This window comes from Homalodisca vitripennis, unplaced genomic scaffold, assembly GCF_021130785.1.
Source record: "Homalodisca vitripennis isolate AUS2020 unplaced genomic scaffold, UT_GWSS_2.1 ScUCBcl_350;HRSCAF=2152, whole genome shotgun sequence".
NCBI lineage: Eukaryota > Metazoa > Arthropoda > Insecta > Hemiptera > Cicadellidae > Homalodisca > Homalodisca vitripennis.
The window spans coordinates 15,134-32,270 of NW_025776486.1; the positions used below are offsets into that span (position 1 = coordinate 15,134).

The window sequence follows — 17,137 nt, forward strand, 5'->3', positions numbered from 1 at the left end:
CGCTCTCCCCTATGTGAGGAGCTAATTTGGTTTCTTGAATACAGATTATTTTGGGCCTTTTTGTATTTATAAGTAGTTTTAAATCCTCTAAATGACTTCTTAAACCATTAATATTCCATTGAATAAGCATGATTTTATTTTATTTTATTATTATAATTCATACAATATTTTACTTCTTTACTACATAGTAATTTTTTTTCTTTGTTTTGTAACAGGGCGGAAAGTTCCAAGCAACGTTTGGAACTCCGTCCGGAGTTCCAAAGAATCCTCAGTTGTGTCATCATCATTGATGGACAGTTGAGATGACTTATATGATGACGTGTTAGGGTTCCTAACAGACACTTTTGACCTGTTATCGACTTTAGTTTGAATATTCTTCTTAAGCTTTTCTGACAATTTCTTTCTCTCTTCTAAACTTAAGGCAGGTTTCAAATTTTGCTGAACTTTATCTCTATACGTAACACATCCTGGTGAAGGTTTAACATAAGACTGTGCATTAGGTTTAGAGGAGGTCTGAACGTCTCGGGGAGATTTACTGGGCAAGACCACAGACTGTTCCCCAGCACCTGCGGCGAGTTGCTGAACCAGAGCAGCCACCTGCTCAGTCAATGCACGCACCATACCCTCCAAGACTGTACATGAGGAACACTGTGCGGTCTGAACAGGGACAGATACAGCTTCAGAGTAAGAAACTCCTTTTTTGGAGTTGGGGCGACCCTCCTCCTGTACTCTTTACGCGCCTCTTTAAATGAAAGCTTTTCGATAGTCATAATTTTTAATATTTCTTTTTCTTTTTTAAAGATATTACACTCTCTTGAGTATGCCGGATGTTTCCCCTTGCAATTGATGCATCGCGTCTCATTTTTGCACCCCTCCTCTTGGTGTCCTTCATCACCACAGCGGGAACATGTCTCTGGGTTCGAACACACTTTACTGGAGAGCCCGAACCTCTGACAGCGGAAACACCACTGGGGGTTTTTAAAGTACGGCCGCACAGACAGAGACAAATAACCGGCTTTGATGGTTTCTGGCGGATGGGGTTTTGCAAAGGTTATAATAAGACCCGGGGTAGGAACCTTTACCCCGTTTTCGGTCCGAACAATCCTGACCACATCAGTCACCATCTCGCACTGCAGCTCAACCTTTATTTCCTCTTCACTGCAGTCCATAAGGTCTCGACAGAAAACGATTCCCTTGGAAGAGTACAGAGAGGCATGAGGCTGGACAGTAATCGCTACCTGGTCGATTTTAAGGAACTTCTTGGATTGGATGCAATTTGCAGCCTCCACCAGGATAGTTCCATTCCTCAGCTTCCTTAAAGATTTAGGTTGCCCTCCACAGGCTACTAAAGATTTGTGGATAAGGAACGGGCTCACCTTAGTCAGGGTTTTACCATCTTCCTTATGACTTAGCACAAGAAATAAGGGAGTAGGAATATTTATCTCATCGTCGGTTTGTTCTTTTTCCATTTTTCTTTGCTTGTTTTGATCGAGCTCACATTCTGAGTCAGACAACTGCCGTTTCTTCTCCAGATCACTTTGATCTCTTGTTACTACGCTTTGCCCTGGTTTGGGGGTGGTTTCGGTTACCATAAGTATTTTAACCAGCGCATCGTGTGTAAGAGTGCAGGCCGAGATACACCGGGAACGGGCACGCCCTCGATAAAACTGGGTCCCGTGGGAGCCCAGGTTAATCTACCCCAGATCCCCGGGGCCCGGTGTTGACTCGTTTAACCACACTGGGTATACTCGCACGGCCTGGGATCGCACGTTGCAGCAGGAGCTCCGACACTCCTGCTCAATACACACTTCCTGACCAAGGACATCGAAGTGGCTGGCTTCTGAACCAGTACATGACTTACGCCTCGGCAGAGACAAGCTCACATCAGCTCTTACCGACACCAGATAGGGCACCTAGTGCCGGCTTAAGCACTCCCAGCGAGCCATGTACTGGAACGGTCGAACAGAGCAGGTACTAATAGACCCTGGATGGGGATTGGGTAGGAATTAAGGAAATGGTTAGGTGGGTGTGGGCAGTTTAACTTCATACCCAGGACGAGACCTGCTATAGAAACGGATGTGGCCAACTGTACTGGCCACCCGATCTGAGAGGACAATACTTAAAAGACCTTTCGGAGGGAAAAAGGGTTAATCATAGTTATGACTGTGGATCAACTTGTAAGCATACACTACTCTATAGTCGCATATGCCATTTAATAATAAGAGGTGTCGATTAAGTACATAATACATAACAGAATATTAATCCTTTACACTAATTATAGTTGTTGACCATGGATCTCTACTTGTTAGCATTGACCCATTGCGCATCACTGACGAGCTGCGCTCGTCACGCAGCGATCGGGCCTAACAGCACGATGATGAGCTCAGGTTGCAAAAGCGGTCTGCTTTTAAGTTTTCCTCCAAATAGTTCTATTAATATCTGATAGATTGGGCGATCGTCTTCACTTGTCAACTAAGAGTGTTTAACAACGGTCTACGTCCTACAGATCGCAGTTATATGTCGAAGATGAAAAATCATTCATATGAGTTTACTCTCTACTTTTTAGCGATTCTGATTGGTTGTTTTCCTCAGCTGTTATTATAATACTTTGAGGTTAGTGACTCAGTTAACTCAGCATTCGACAACATACCATACATCGATGACTATAAAGACTGGGAGGAATACCTACCATACATCGATGACGATAAAGACTGCGAGGAACCCATATCACACATAGATGGCGAAAAAGACTGCGAGGAACCTATGCCAAACGAAGACGGAGAAACGAATCAGTTAATTGGAAATGAGGACACCCAGGGGAACTGCCCCACCGAACAGATCTCAGACACTGCATCTTGTAGTGTACTTCTGGGAGATTATGATCAGGAATGCATTTTAGTTTAAAATGTTATTTCAGAATTTTTAGGTCGTGTTTTACTCACCCTGTCATTCCGTTATGTGTATTAGTATTTCCCCCCTCAAACTTACAACTTGCCCCTGTTATTTGTACATCAATTTTCAATTTATGACTGAAATAAATCTATGTTATACGTTACGAGTAATGGAACAACTAATTTTAGTAAAGAGTATATGCATGTCTGTCGAGGAATGCTCTGTTTGCAAACATGAAAGCCACCGATAAGCGTGCTCGCAACCAATATCTGGGCCTTGGGTTTGAGGCTATGGGAGACCATGTGTGTGGCACTTGGGGCATTGGATTGACAGTTACACGAAGATGAGTGTAGCTGCTAATGAGAGGAGAAATATGTTTGTATTCTAAATAATTATTGATTTTTTGTTTTCAGCTAAGATTTACTTATCTTTTTATTTCGTTTTCATTTTAAAGATATTGAACTATGTTTAATGATGTAATGTAAATATGTTAGTTCATTTTCCATCGTTCAGTGGTACAAAAAATCAGTGGTACACCAACTTTCTAGTTATGTGTTAGGTTAGTTATTCACCTGAGGAAAATATTAGATTGCAGATCTCGGAAAGTGTGTTACTGTTGCAGTGTCTGAGATCGGTTCGGTAGGGCAGTTCTCCTTGGTGTCCTCATTTCCAATTAACTGGCTCGTTTCTCCGTCTTCGTTTGGCATGGGTTCCTCGCAGTCTTTGGCGTCATCTATGTGTGATATGGGCTCCTCGCAGTCTTTATCGTCATCGATGTACGGTAGGTATTCCTCCCAGTCTTTATAGCCATCGATGTATGGTATGTTGTCGAATGCTGAGTTAAATGCAGATGATGTCGAACTTGAGGATGAACTATATGAAGAGTTGCCCCGGCTATACACTTCCAAACGATCAGCGTCTTCTAAGAAACCACCTAGGCCCATGCAGCATGACTTGATACTATCTCAGTCCAATGAAATGCCACCATAACCACAAAATGAGGTAGTCGAGATACCAGCTGAACCCCATGGCATTCCACCAGAACCACAGGAGGAGATGCCAACTGGACTACATAAAGTATATAGACCTAATACCGGGACTTCAGGATGAGATGCTAGTTGATGAACCTGAGGAACACTTTTTAGAAGGTAGGTTTGTGGTTTAGTTTACTTATCATCCTAATTTCATCTAGGCCTAATCCAATTTCATAACTTATAGTATTTTTTTACATGAAAGTAAATCTTAGATACCATTCCTAACTGGCCGTCAACTTGAGGTACAATACAATCAGTTATACCAAATAAATGATCAGAAATATTTCTGTTTGTGCTTTTGTTGTGTGGTATTTCTAAAACATTTGTTTTGTTTCAGAAATCCCACAATTGGAGTCACCTGAAAAAAGACGTAGGAAGAAATTAAGGAAAGAGGATGAATGGTTGAGAAACAAAAGGAAGAAATTGAAAAATGAGGGTAAATCCTACCTGTCTAGCAGGAAAAAAGTAGTACCTGAAAAGGTTTTTGCTGCTGTGGAATAATTGTCGGATGAAATGTCTACATAAGTTGATCATCCCGAAGAGTTACAGAATTTTTTTAACACGTTCTGGAAGCTAGATGGATTATTCAAAGCAAAACGCCTTTTTGCGGGGCATGGTTGGTAAAAATGTGCCTTTAAGGGCTCGACCCACATATAACAGTATTACTCCAAAATCCACTGTATTTCAGTACGTTATTCCAACTGGTAAAGAGGACATAAAAGTATGCAAGAAGTTTTTCCTCTCCATATTAAAAATTAGCTGGGGTCGTCTGTACAAATGTCTCACCGCAGAGGAGGCCTTTGGTGTGCTTGATGGTAGAGGTAAAAGTAAACCTATCAACAAGATTGGTGATTCAGATATTGTAGATCATATAAGAGCTTTTCCAGCATACCAGAGTCATTATACTCGAAAGGACAATATTAATAAGAAGTACCTCAAATCTGACCTAAATGTTAGAAAAATGTACGATTTGTATGTGAAAAATTGTTCTGAAGAACACAAGAAACCTGTCAAGCTAAAATATACCGGGTTTTTTCTTCAAAGTTTAATCTTCATTTCAAACCTCCTGCTAAAGATACATGTAAGGATTGTGATGAATTATAAATACAGATCAATGCAGAAACTGATGAAGCAATAAGGCAGGACCTCTTAACTACTAAAGAAAATCACCTCATTTTAGCTGAAACTGCCAGAGAAGGGCTAAGTAATGACAAGGCAGTTGCATCGGATGACACCTATGTTTGCACATACGACTTACAAAAAGCTCTTCCATTTCCAAAGTTATTAACTTCAGTGGCGTACTATAAACGCAACATGAACATGTACAACTTTGGGGTGCATAGCTTCAATGACTCAACAGCCTACATGTATGTTTTTTGATGAGACAAAAGGTGGAAGAGGGGTAGAAGATATTTCAAGCGGTCTTACTAAGCATTTACGAGAAAATGCAAAGGAACACAAAAATATTGTCTATTTTCAGACAGTTGTGGCGGTCAGAACCGCAACATAAAATCTTCTTTAACTATGCTGAAACTTGTGCAGGATCCAGCAATTAAAGCTGAAAATATAGACCTAAAGTACATGGTTCCTGGACATTCTTTCCTTCCCAATGATACAGATTTTGAGATGATTGAACGAGCCAGTCAAAAGCATCACCAAATATAAGAGCCACAAACCTGGATTGGCATCATCAAAACTTCCAAGCGTAAACAGCCTCACTTTAAAGTACATCCCATGAGTACAGATGAATTTTTAAGCACAAAAGCATTAGAAGAAGCCATAGCTAAAAGGAAAAAGGCTACTGATGGTGAAGCTGTCAACTGGTTGAAGATTCGATGGATGCGGTTTCAGAGAAGTAAACCTTTTGAAATACAGTTCAAGCATTCCTTTGAAAAGGGTGCTCCATTTAGAATCATAAATTTAAAACAAATAGAAGCAAATAAAAAAAGGAAGAACACTAAGCCCCAAAAAGGACTTAAGTTGAAATCACTTTTCGAAGTAAAACAAGAACCTCGCTATCCTAATCGTAGAGCGATTACTGTTGCAAAGAAAAATGACATGCTGTCTCTTCTACAGTTTATCCCAGGATGCCATCATGGTTACTTCAAAAACTTTCCTGTTAACGTTGCTACACGATCCAAACGACCTGCAGACATCAATGACGAAGATGATGATAATGATGAAGTTATCTATGAATGAATTTACTGAGTTCAATTTTAGACTTTAGTTTTAAAATTTTGCTATCATCACAACTGCATTGCTTAAGATCATCTTTTAAATTTTTAAATGATTTGTACTTCCTTTGATGAATATTATGGCTAGTTTTGCTTTCGTCATTTGGATTAGTCTTCAGTTTTACTATACACTGAGAGCAAAAGTCACATACATCTGTACGTGGTATAGTAAAACCATAGTTTAACTTATGCAGGAAACACTTATGGTATGTAGTATAATGTAGATTTTTTTAAATTTTCTCCAGTCTTTTCCTTGTAAAAACACTTAAAAAGTTCATTCAACTTTTTAGGTTTGGATTTTCAGAATACCGCTTCTTTGACTTATCTCTACTGTAATGAGATTCACGACTAGGTCTGAAGGTGGGTTTTTACCAAGTCCCATACATTTTCAGTTACCTTGCGTGGTCTATTACTATGAGACCCCCCTTTTTCAGTGAATGTTTCTCCCTTAAGTACTTTTTCTTGGATTACACAAAGTAGTTTTTCAGATATCTGATACATGTCTAGTAAAAATTGTCTACATACAGTTTTAGAAATTCCATGAACTTTAACACAATATTTCCACAACTTATCTCTTTTTCTTGTGGCACCTACCAACTGAGTGATAGGTGTCTGAGCCTGGAGTATTCCAGAAATAAGGGTGTCTTGTTGTACCTTTGTGGCAGAACCATAAAAAGAATCAAATAGGGTTTCTTGCTCATTTAAGCTGATATTTTTCCAACAATCTTGCTTACAGCACTTCAATATAACAGCAAAAGTCTTTCTAGTCTTAGTATTCTTACCATCAGTTGAAGCATGTTCTTCACCAGAGTCTTTAAATTTTTTATTGTTTTCTCTATCTTCTACGGATTGAAGTTTTTTCCTTTTTCTTGATTTGACAGAAAGGACACTTACATTTACACTGGCACCACTTAAGTCACTCATTTTCAGCACAACTAACCAAACTTATCACTTAAAGACAGTATTTGAGAATCATATGAGCTAATCCCGCTTTCGCGTAGTGTGATCTCAACATCATCTGGTTTAAAAAATTGTCAAAAATCAAAACATAGAGATATAAGAATAAAACTCAGCAGACTGACTTATTTTCTGCTTTGCAAGACAATCTCTGTCATACTTCTTCTTTTTTCACCCATTCGTTCTCTATACCTTCGCTGACGTTCCTTTGTCAATGCTTTCTATCTCTCATACTTTTCCTTTGCTGATAGCTTTGAGGAAGTGTCATGGTTCTTCACGACCTAGAATCAAATACAGAGAAAAGTGTTGCAAAGTTTTTAAAAACGTATGCTTTAAATTTAAAAAAATGTATTAGAGATTGGATTAATTTATGATTTTTGAGGTAAATCAAAAGTTGCTAGAATTGCAATATGCCAATAAATAGTAATTTAACAAATATGTTGTTAATTTATAATCAAATAATCCAATTGTTTGTTCTAAATCAACATGCTACAGAGCATATGAAAACTGTTAAAGGCTGTTTATAATATTCGTAGTAATCACGTTAATTTAAAAAAAGTAAAAGTAACATTGAAATGCATTTTAATCATAATTTTCAAACATTATATAAATAAAAATTATTTAACAACAGTTATTGCAAGTCACACAGTTTAGAAGTGTATTTCCAACAAATCGATGCTATAACTCATCGTTTACGTCACCGATTTGTAATATTCAGATATAACCTAGTGCCGTGTTTAATGTTGAGAATAAAGGTTAGGAGATTGAGGTTATGTTCGTTACTAATAACGGCGGCATATGATAGCTTTCAGAAATGTTTTAACTGTATAGTTAAAAAAAAATAGCGTTACCGACTTGTTGAGGAATTAAGGTACTGATAGTTTCTTACCTGAATATCAATTGTTTGAAGCTTAGGATTCGAAGCAATCTTCACTAAAACAGCAAGTAAACTCGATACATTCGCCTCACATACAAAGACGTAAGTTTTACCGCTCAAATCAAGTCTTGCTAACTTTTTGCGGGATCGTAGCTTAGTGGTCGTTGACGTAGACTTCCCCGGTGACAAGGACCAAAAGCAACTGAATATAATTAATGAACTAATTTCTTTTGTAGGACTTTGGTTTTACTGAGCCACTGTCTTTAGCTGTGTTGTTGACTTATAGTTTTTATTTTAAACGTACGTTTTATGAGTTATATTTTGAGGTGAATTAGCAGACGATAGGTCAAATACAGTTACCGATTTGTATTTTTCTTCCAATAAGATGGCATAATTAAGTAAATCATATGAGTTATTGTTTTAAATTATTAAACAGCTAAAGAAAGGTGTTTAGGTAAATGACTTTTACCTAAAGTAATACATTTATTTATGAAAAAAATTGCTAAGGAATTACATTACTACATTGGTGAGATTCACCCTTATGATTTATCAACATCATTTATTGTTTAGATGTTGTATCATGTACCGTAATATATTGACTTCACTTGTTGTTAAGATGTCCTATGCTTATCAGTAGTGTATGCTTACAAGTTGATTCACAGTCATAACTATGATTAATTTAAACTTAGATTAATATTCTGTTAAGTATCATATGAAATATTGACATCACTTGCTGTTTAGATGTCATGTGGGGGGAAACATTGATGTATGCTTGCAAGTTGAGATGCATAGTGGACAACTATGTTTAATTTAAAAGAAAGGATCTGTGTATCATATGAAATATTGACATGACTTATTGATTAGATATAATATGTGAGTTTAAGGTGTTTTATGCTTACAAGTTGAGATCAATAGTCAGTAACTATGATTATTTAAACGAAGGATTAATATTCTGTTATGTAAAAATGTAATAAATTGACATTACTTATTGTTTAGATGTCATATGTGAGCATAAAGTGTTTTATGCTTACAAGTTGAGATCAATAGTCAGTAACTATGATTATTTAAACGAAGGATTAATATTCCGTTGTGTAACATGTAATAAATTGACATTACTTATTGTTTAGATGTCATATGTGAGCATAAAGTTGAGATCCATAGTTAACATCTATGATTAATTTAAACAAAGGATTAATATTCTGTTGTGTAACATGTAATAAATTGACATAACTTATTGTTTAGATGTCATATGTGAGCATAAAGTTGAGATCCATAGTTAACATCTATGATTAATTTAAACGAAGGATTAATATTCTGTTGTGTAACATGTAATAAATTGACATTACTTATTGTTTAGATGTCATATGTGAGCATAAAGTTGAGATCCATAGTTAACATCTATGATTAATTTAAACGAAGGATTAATATTCTGTTGTGTAACATGTAATAAATTGACATTACTTATTGTTTAGATGTCATATGTGAGCATAAAGTTGAGATCCATAGTTAACATCTATGATTAATTTAAACAAAGGATTAATATTCTGTTACGTATTATGTACTTTATTGTTTACATTTCGTGTGTGTATATAGTGGTTTATGCCTAAAAGTTGAGATTTACAGTCAACAACTACAATTAGTGTCAAAGATTAAAATTATTTTGTGTATTATGTGATATTTTGACATCAAATGGTGGGTTTCATGGCAACAACAGACCAAGTCCATCTAAGTAAGTTTTGAGAAAAATGACTTCAAAGTTATAAATTCATTACTTTACTATAAAAATAGATGGTGAAATTATTAAATAAAATTAAACATTGTTCAAGGTATGAACCAAGGTATGGGCTTTTTATTAATAAAAAAAACTAAGTAGACCCAGCATTTGAGTAGGAAAAAGACATTAATTTTTTTGTATTTTACAAGTGTAAGACTTTTTACAACAATAAATATAACTTTTGGAACACTTAATTTTTTTATTTATAAAAAAATTACATTCTAAACCCACACCAACTCTCAGAGCAACAAATAACCGACTCCAGGTACCAAAATATTTTCAGAGCAATAACAAACCAAGTCCTGCATATCAAGATTATAATATTTTTTGCCAAAATTTTTAAATATATTTTTTTCGTATTTAGTAAAAATCCTAAGTTAAGGTATGAACAATGTTTAATTTTTTTAATAATTTCACCATCTATTTTTATAGTTAAGTAATGAATTTATAACTTTGAAGTCATTTTTCTCAAAACTTACTTAGATGGACTTGGTCTGTTGTTGCCATGAACCCACCATTTGATGTCAAAATATCACATAATACACAAAAATAATTTTAATCTTTGACACTAATTATAGTTGTTGACTGTAAATCTCAACTTTTAGGCATAAACCACTATATACACACACGAAATGTAAACAATAAAGTACATAATACGTAACAGAATATTAATCCTTTGTTTAAATTAATCATAGATGTTAACTATGGATCTCAACTTTATGCTCACATATGACATCTAAACAATAAGTAATGTCAATTTATTACATGTTACACAACAGAATATTAATCCTTCGTTTAAATTAATCATAGATGTTAACTATGGATCTCAACTTTATACTCACATATGACATCTAAACAATAAGTAATGTCAATTTATTACATGTTACACAACAGAATATTAATCCTTCGTTTAAATAATCATAGTTACTGACTATTGGTCTCAACTTGTAAGCATAAAACACTTTATGCTCACATATGACATCTAAACAATAAGTAATGTCAATTTATTACATGTTACATAACAGAATATTAATCCTTCGTTTAAATAATAATAGTTACTGACTATTGATCTCAACTTGTAAGCATAAAACACTTTATGCTCACATATGACATCTAAACAATAAGTAATGTCAATTTATTACATGTTACATAACAGAATATTAATCCTTCGTTTAAATAATAATAGTTACTGACTATTGATCTCAACTTGTAAGCATTAAAACACTTTAAACTCACATATTATATCTAATCAATAAGTGATGTCAATATTTCATATGATACTTAACATAATATTAATCCTGAGTTTAAATTAATCATAGTTATGACTGTGGATCAACTTGTAAGCATACACTACTGATAAGCATATGACATCTAAAGAACAAGTGAAGTCAATATATTACGGTACATGTTACAACATCTAAACAATAAATGATGTTGATAAAACATAAGGATGAATATCACCTAATGTAGTAATTTAAGTCCTTGGCAATTTCTTTTACAAATAAATATATTATTTTAGGTAAAAGTCTGTTATTTTATTTACCTAGACACCTTTCTTTAGCTCGTATTGAAACATCGTATTTTTAATCAAAATAGTGTACCGTTTGACGATAACACATGGGGGTGATGACTTCTGAGGTTGTAGTAATAAATACTCGAATTGCAAAGTTTACTTATAAGTTCAGTTTAATTATTAAAACTTACAAGCACCACTTTTAGATAGTAAAGGAAAAGTATGTAATGCCAAGTTGCTGCCATTTAGAATATAATAACTAAAAATGCATATCTTCCAGGTGGGCCTAAAATATCCAATGTTCTATGGAATTATGCCTACGATGTTCTATTTTATAAAACATAAGATTTTACTTCCCTTCGCAATGTGTAGACTCACAATCCGGGTGTCGGCGTCTTGGCACGAGACAATGGCGCTGTAGTGTAGGAAGGGTTATGTCTAGTCGGTGGTTACTAGACGATGAGTAGAAGTTAATAAACTGGTAGCCGTCTACTCAAATAATATGTGCCCTGTGAGCCGTGAGACACGTAAACGCGCCTAAAACAAATTCGCGACGGTATTAGCCATTTAATGATACAAATTACTATTTATAAAAACTTGTTCGCCATAAGGACGACGCCACAAACTTTTATCTATCTCAATCAAGCAAATAAAAGATCTTCAAGGGTACGTTACTTTACTATTTACAACTTTACTTTACGTTACATTCATTTTTACATGTTTGGGCATCAAAGGGCTAATTTAATAATACGAAAAGATAAATTTTTACTTACGGACAACGCGCGAGGTCTGCTCGGTCACATAGTTGGACTGCTACAAAGGGTTAGAAGAAAAAAATTCATACGCGTGCCAATTAGGTAGTTACTCCGCCCAATAATTTAGTTCCGGAACATTGCATGTAAAACAATATTATATTATACTGGCTGACTAGGTTGCGAAATTTACATTATATGAAACTTAATTAACTAATTTATGGTACAGAATATCCCTCCTGTTTTGAGTTCGCAACCTAGTTAGTCACTTTACTTTAAACATATCCTAAATAACAAACTTATTTCAACCTTTTATTCATTACATAGATTCAAATTCAACCATAACAATACGATAGCGCGGGGTTTCGAGAGTTTCCTATGAAATCCGCTAGATCGCATACCGATGCAGTTCTATCGGCATCTGAATTCTTTATCTGCTCGCTTAGGGACCAAAAATAGAAAATAGATCTAGGCAAACTATTTCCATTCAGTGCACGTTGCAGCGTTTTAGAATTTGCGGGTCGTTGCGAGAATAAAGCCCCGTTTACACTAGCATGTAGCGCTTGCGCAAGTTTTACTTGCATCCTACTTGCAAGAAAACTTGCAAATGTAAACACTAACATGCACAAAAGTTAAACTTGCAGGGCTGACTTGCATGCATTGTTTACTTGCGCGTCAGTTCTACTTGCACGCCGGCTCCACTTGCCTGTGTAAACACGTGACTTGCAGACCACTCCGACTTGTAAGCAAGTAAAGTGAGTGTTTAGTCGTGTTCCGGTGTGCTCTGTACATTTGAGTTTAAGGTTAATTTGTATATTTGTTATAGTTGTAGTGGTTACTGAGTTGTCATGGCTGATACCAACGAGAACAATGAAAGTGATAAACCCGTGATAGGAAAGGAGACTGTCAAGAAGGAAGGAAAAAAGGTAAAAAAGTATGATAAATGGAACATAAACAACATTGAAACTTTTTTGGAACTGTATGAGGGATACCCTTGTTTATGGGATTATAAATTGGCGGAATATAAAGATAGAAATCTTAAAGAAGACGGCTGGTTACAGATTGTAAAAGGAATGAATATGCCAAACTTTACTGTTAAAGATGCTAAAGAAAAGATGCGAAGCCTGAGGAATACATATTCAAACGAGCTAGTAAAAATAACAAAAAGCAAGTCTTCAGGAAGTGGTTTAGATGACGTATACACACCGACACTGAGGTGGTTTCCAACAATGGACCGCATATTAGAAGCAGTTGTGAAGACAAGAGAGAGCCAAGTAATTGGAATTCCAAATGAAGATGGTAATAAGGTAGGCATTAAGTTTTGTAATGTAAGGTAACTTAAGCCTAAATAACAACATAATGTAAAACGGTTTTTTCCATTAACGTTTATTTAATCAATGTTCAAAATGAAACACATTATACATACAGTTACAGTTACATTATACATGTATTGATGGTACCATTAAATGCCAATTTGGCTGAATTAGCCCAAATTGATTGTCAAACACTTAAATGTTCCTGATTTTGGACGAACTGAAATTGCCATGGTACACTACCTTCTCCCATGAACCAATCTGCTAACTCATCCCTCACCATCTTCGCCCTTTTTGTAGGATTACGTAAGTGTCCAAAATTTCTAACTTTCAGTAAACCTTCTGCTCTCACGTTTTTGTGCCAGTCACCTTCAATTATTTCACCAGTTTCAATATCTTCAACGTCAACAACAACCTCTGTAAAAATAAACCCCTGGGCTTGTAATACGTAGCCAATTATGCAATGCAATCGTTGCTTTAACAATGCTGTCAACCTTTTCAGGTGATAAGGGAATAGGCTTTTCAAATATACGAAATCTTGATGCCAGTAATCCAAAAGCATTCTCTACAATTCGACGAGCTCTAGACAGTCTGTAGTTGAACACTTTTTGCTTTAAAGTTAAGGGCCCTGCCCTTTTAGTGTAAGGTTTAAGTAAATATTCCCTTAAAGGAAATGCATCATCTGCAACGAACAAAGCGTTTTCAGGCAGGTTTAATGTGTTATTATCTATAGCCTGTTGCAACTTACTATTTGCCAACACTCCGCCATCGGATGCTCGGCCATTGCTCCCTATGTCAACGTACGTAAAACAATAGGCATCATCGACCACACCAAGAAGTATAGTACTGAAATTTCCTTTATAATTGTAGTAATCTGACCCGGATTCATTTGGACAACGTATTTGAATATGTTTTCCATCGATGCTACCACAACATCTAGGAAAGTTCCATCGTGTTGAAAAACCGCTCATTATGTCTTCCCATCCGGCTTCCATCATTGGCATCTACAACAAATAAATATTGTCATGTCGTAACACATATAAAATATCAGAACATGTTTTACTTTTAACAGAAACAATTTTCATTAAGTTACACCTTTTTTCCCCACAGGACCAACGAAACGAAGAATCCCAAGATATTGATGCTGAGAGTGACGAACATCAAACACCCCGTATCAAGAGAAAGATTACAACTGACCACCAAACTGTTATTCCTCCCAAGATTAGAACTGCATTTAAAACAAAAACAGATGAGAGAGTACAGAAAAATTGAATCTTCCATTATAACACTAAAAGAGATATCAGATAAGGCATTTGAACCACGGAATGTACAGATGACAGAAAGCAATGAGTTCGATTTATTCGGCCAATTTGTTGCTTCCTAGTTGAAAAAATTGCCTGAGTCATCCGCTTTACTTGCCATGCAACACATTCAAACCCATTTGTTTGAATTAAGAATGAAAAGAAACATACAACCTGCCCAACATAATAACGTACAAAGTCCGTCCCAAAATTTATTATCTCCATCTCCAAACTACTCATCTCATTCCAATATTGAGTATTCACGTGTTGGCCCAAGTGAGGATAGTGCAGCCTCTCCCGTGTATCATAATATGGACACGTCGGCTCAAATAGTGCAGGATAACAACTTATTGTCAATGGCTATAAACAGTATTTTAAATGAAGGCGAAGGGGAAGAAACCGACGACATCTAAGAAAAGTTCAAAGACATTTTCAATACCTAATTTTTGGTCTCTATGACACTAACATTTTTTACCAATTTCCAATCTACTGCTAATCAATATTTCCTTTGACTATTGTATAATAAATTTATTATCATTGAACTTGTGTTTAAATGAAGTACACATATCCTCAAAAAACATTTTATTAATAGCTAGGAAAAATCTCTTACCTGCACAAATTCCTGCAATGCTTCATATATAGCAGCACAAACATCAGGAATGAATTTTGAAATAGTGCATTTTGGTACTCGATAAAAATACTGTAGGGAAGCAAAGGAATCTCCAGTAGCCAAAAATCTTAACGTAATTTGTAACTTAATTTTTGCTGGTAGGGCTACCCTCATCTTTGTATCCTTTTTCTGTATGCACTCTTTCACATGGTCTAGCAATTCGTCAAATTTATTTTTTGAGTGACGGAGGATGTTCCTAAAGCTATCTTGGTCTTCTCTCGCCAATTCATCTAATAGTTTTGATCCTCCTAGTTGCAGCCTTCTTGAAACCCATCTTCTTTCCCAGCATGACCTTTTTTTTCTTCTCTTTATATTTAATAGTAATTCATTTGCTTCTACAAAAAGCTCATCACGTAACACACTAACTGCATCTCTCACTACAGCCCTAACGTCCTCTATAACATCCGACATTCCGCATCACATGTAGCACTGCACTGACTGGAATTGAGGCTAGTTCCACTTGCAGTAGGTGTAAACCTTGACTTGCATGCAAGTACAGCTTGCATTAACTTGCACGTCCTACTTGCGCAAGCGCTACATGCTAGTGTAAACGGGGCCTAAGGGCATTTACGGCGATTAAAAAGTGAACAAGTGTAGTGAAGTGTTTTTTTATATAGGCGCCACATTCATACTTCTTTTTTGCATTCATACCAGTGTTTTGTGTATAGTGTTTTGCCATTAAATACCCTGAGACTTGCGGACAAATTACCAATATTGATCGAATACTTTGGAATGAAACGTCCCTCACGAGAAGCTGTCTCGTATTTCTTATTAATACTGCATTACTCTTAATATATTTTTACATACAACATCCTATACATCTTACATCTACATGAATTTTAACACTTCAAATATATCTACAAAATTCACCATTTCGACATACGTACAAAAGAAAGACACAACTTTTCATATTTGTTTCTTTTATCACAGTCAGGATCAATTCTGTCTTATTTCTTTATACAAAGTCTCCTTACAAATTCTGTTTCTATATTTTATTTCCATTAAAAAATTCGTTTAGAATTCACCAAACAATTAACTTCCTGGGTTTTATGTTATATTTTAAATTTGGCAGCAAGTGGTTTCTTAAGCTAGGGTTGCTATAAAGTTTTTTATACAGAACATGTCTTAATTTAATTTTAAATCCACAATATGAACCTTTTTTACATTCAAAACATTTTCAGTGAGTTGTACAATAATAGTTATTTTCTCTTTAGAATTGAATTTAAAATAACATGAATCTCCATCAAGATCTAAAATTAATTTGCTATTAGTTATAAATGGGTTTCCCAATACCATGTCCCATTTTAAATTATCCAATACAATAAGTTTTACTTTCCAACAAAATTTAGAAATTTTTATTTTAGCATAACAGTAACCAAAACATTTTATTTCAGTGTTATTTCCAGCAAACATTCTATCATCTGATTTCATTATTTTAGAAACATTTTTATTCAACAATAGGCTATCATAAAATTCTTTACTCATTATATCTCTTGTAGCACCAGTATCTAATAAGCAGTTGTTTTTACATTTTTCCCACTATAGCTTCAATTAAAGGCATATTGTTACATTGTTTAACATTTAGTCTTAAATTAGGTTTTCTATAGTTTAATTTACTCCAATTTTTAATTACCTTACCATAGACTCTCGTAAAATAGTCCTTTTCTTTTCTTATTGCTTTACTATTTATAAAATTATTATTCTTAGACTTCTGAAACCGGGGAGGGATATTTTTAGGTGTTGTGTGTAATACCACTCCCCTACCAACTAGTTTTTTGGATTCCTAAAACAATTTTTTGCCAAGTGACCAGGCCTATTAC

The 17,137-nt window shown here is 35.3% G+C and overlaps 1 protein-coding gene across 1 annotated transcript; it reads right to left on the reverse strand.

Moving 5' to 3' along the window:
- Positions 1-605: 605 nt before the first annotated feature.
- Positions 606-1,592, reverse strand: LOC124370632. Its single transcript, XM_046828918.1, has one exon. It carries the CDS (start codon positions 1,590-1,592, stop codon positions 606-608), a length of 987 nt encoding a protein of 328 aa, XP_046684874.1.
- Positions 1,593-17,137: the final 15,545 nt, after the last annotated feature.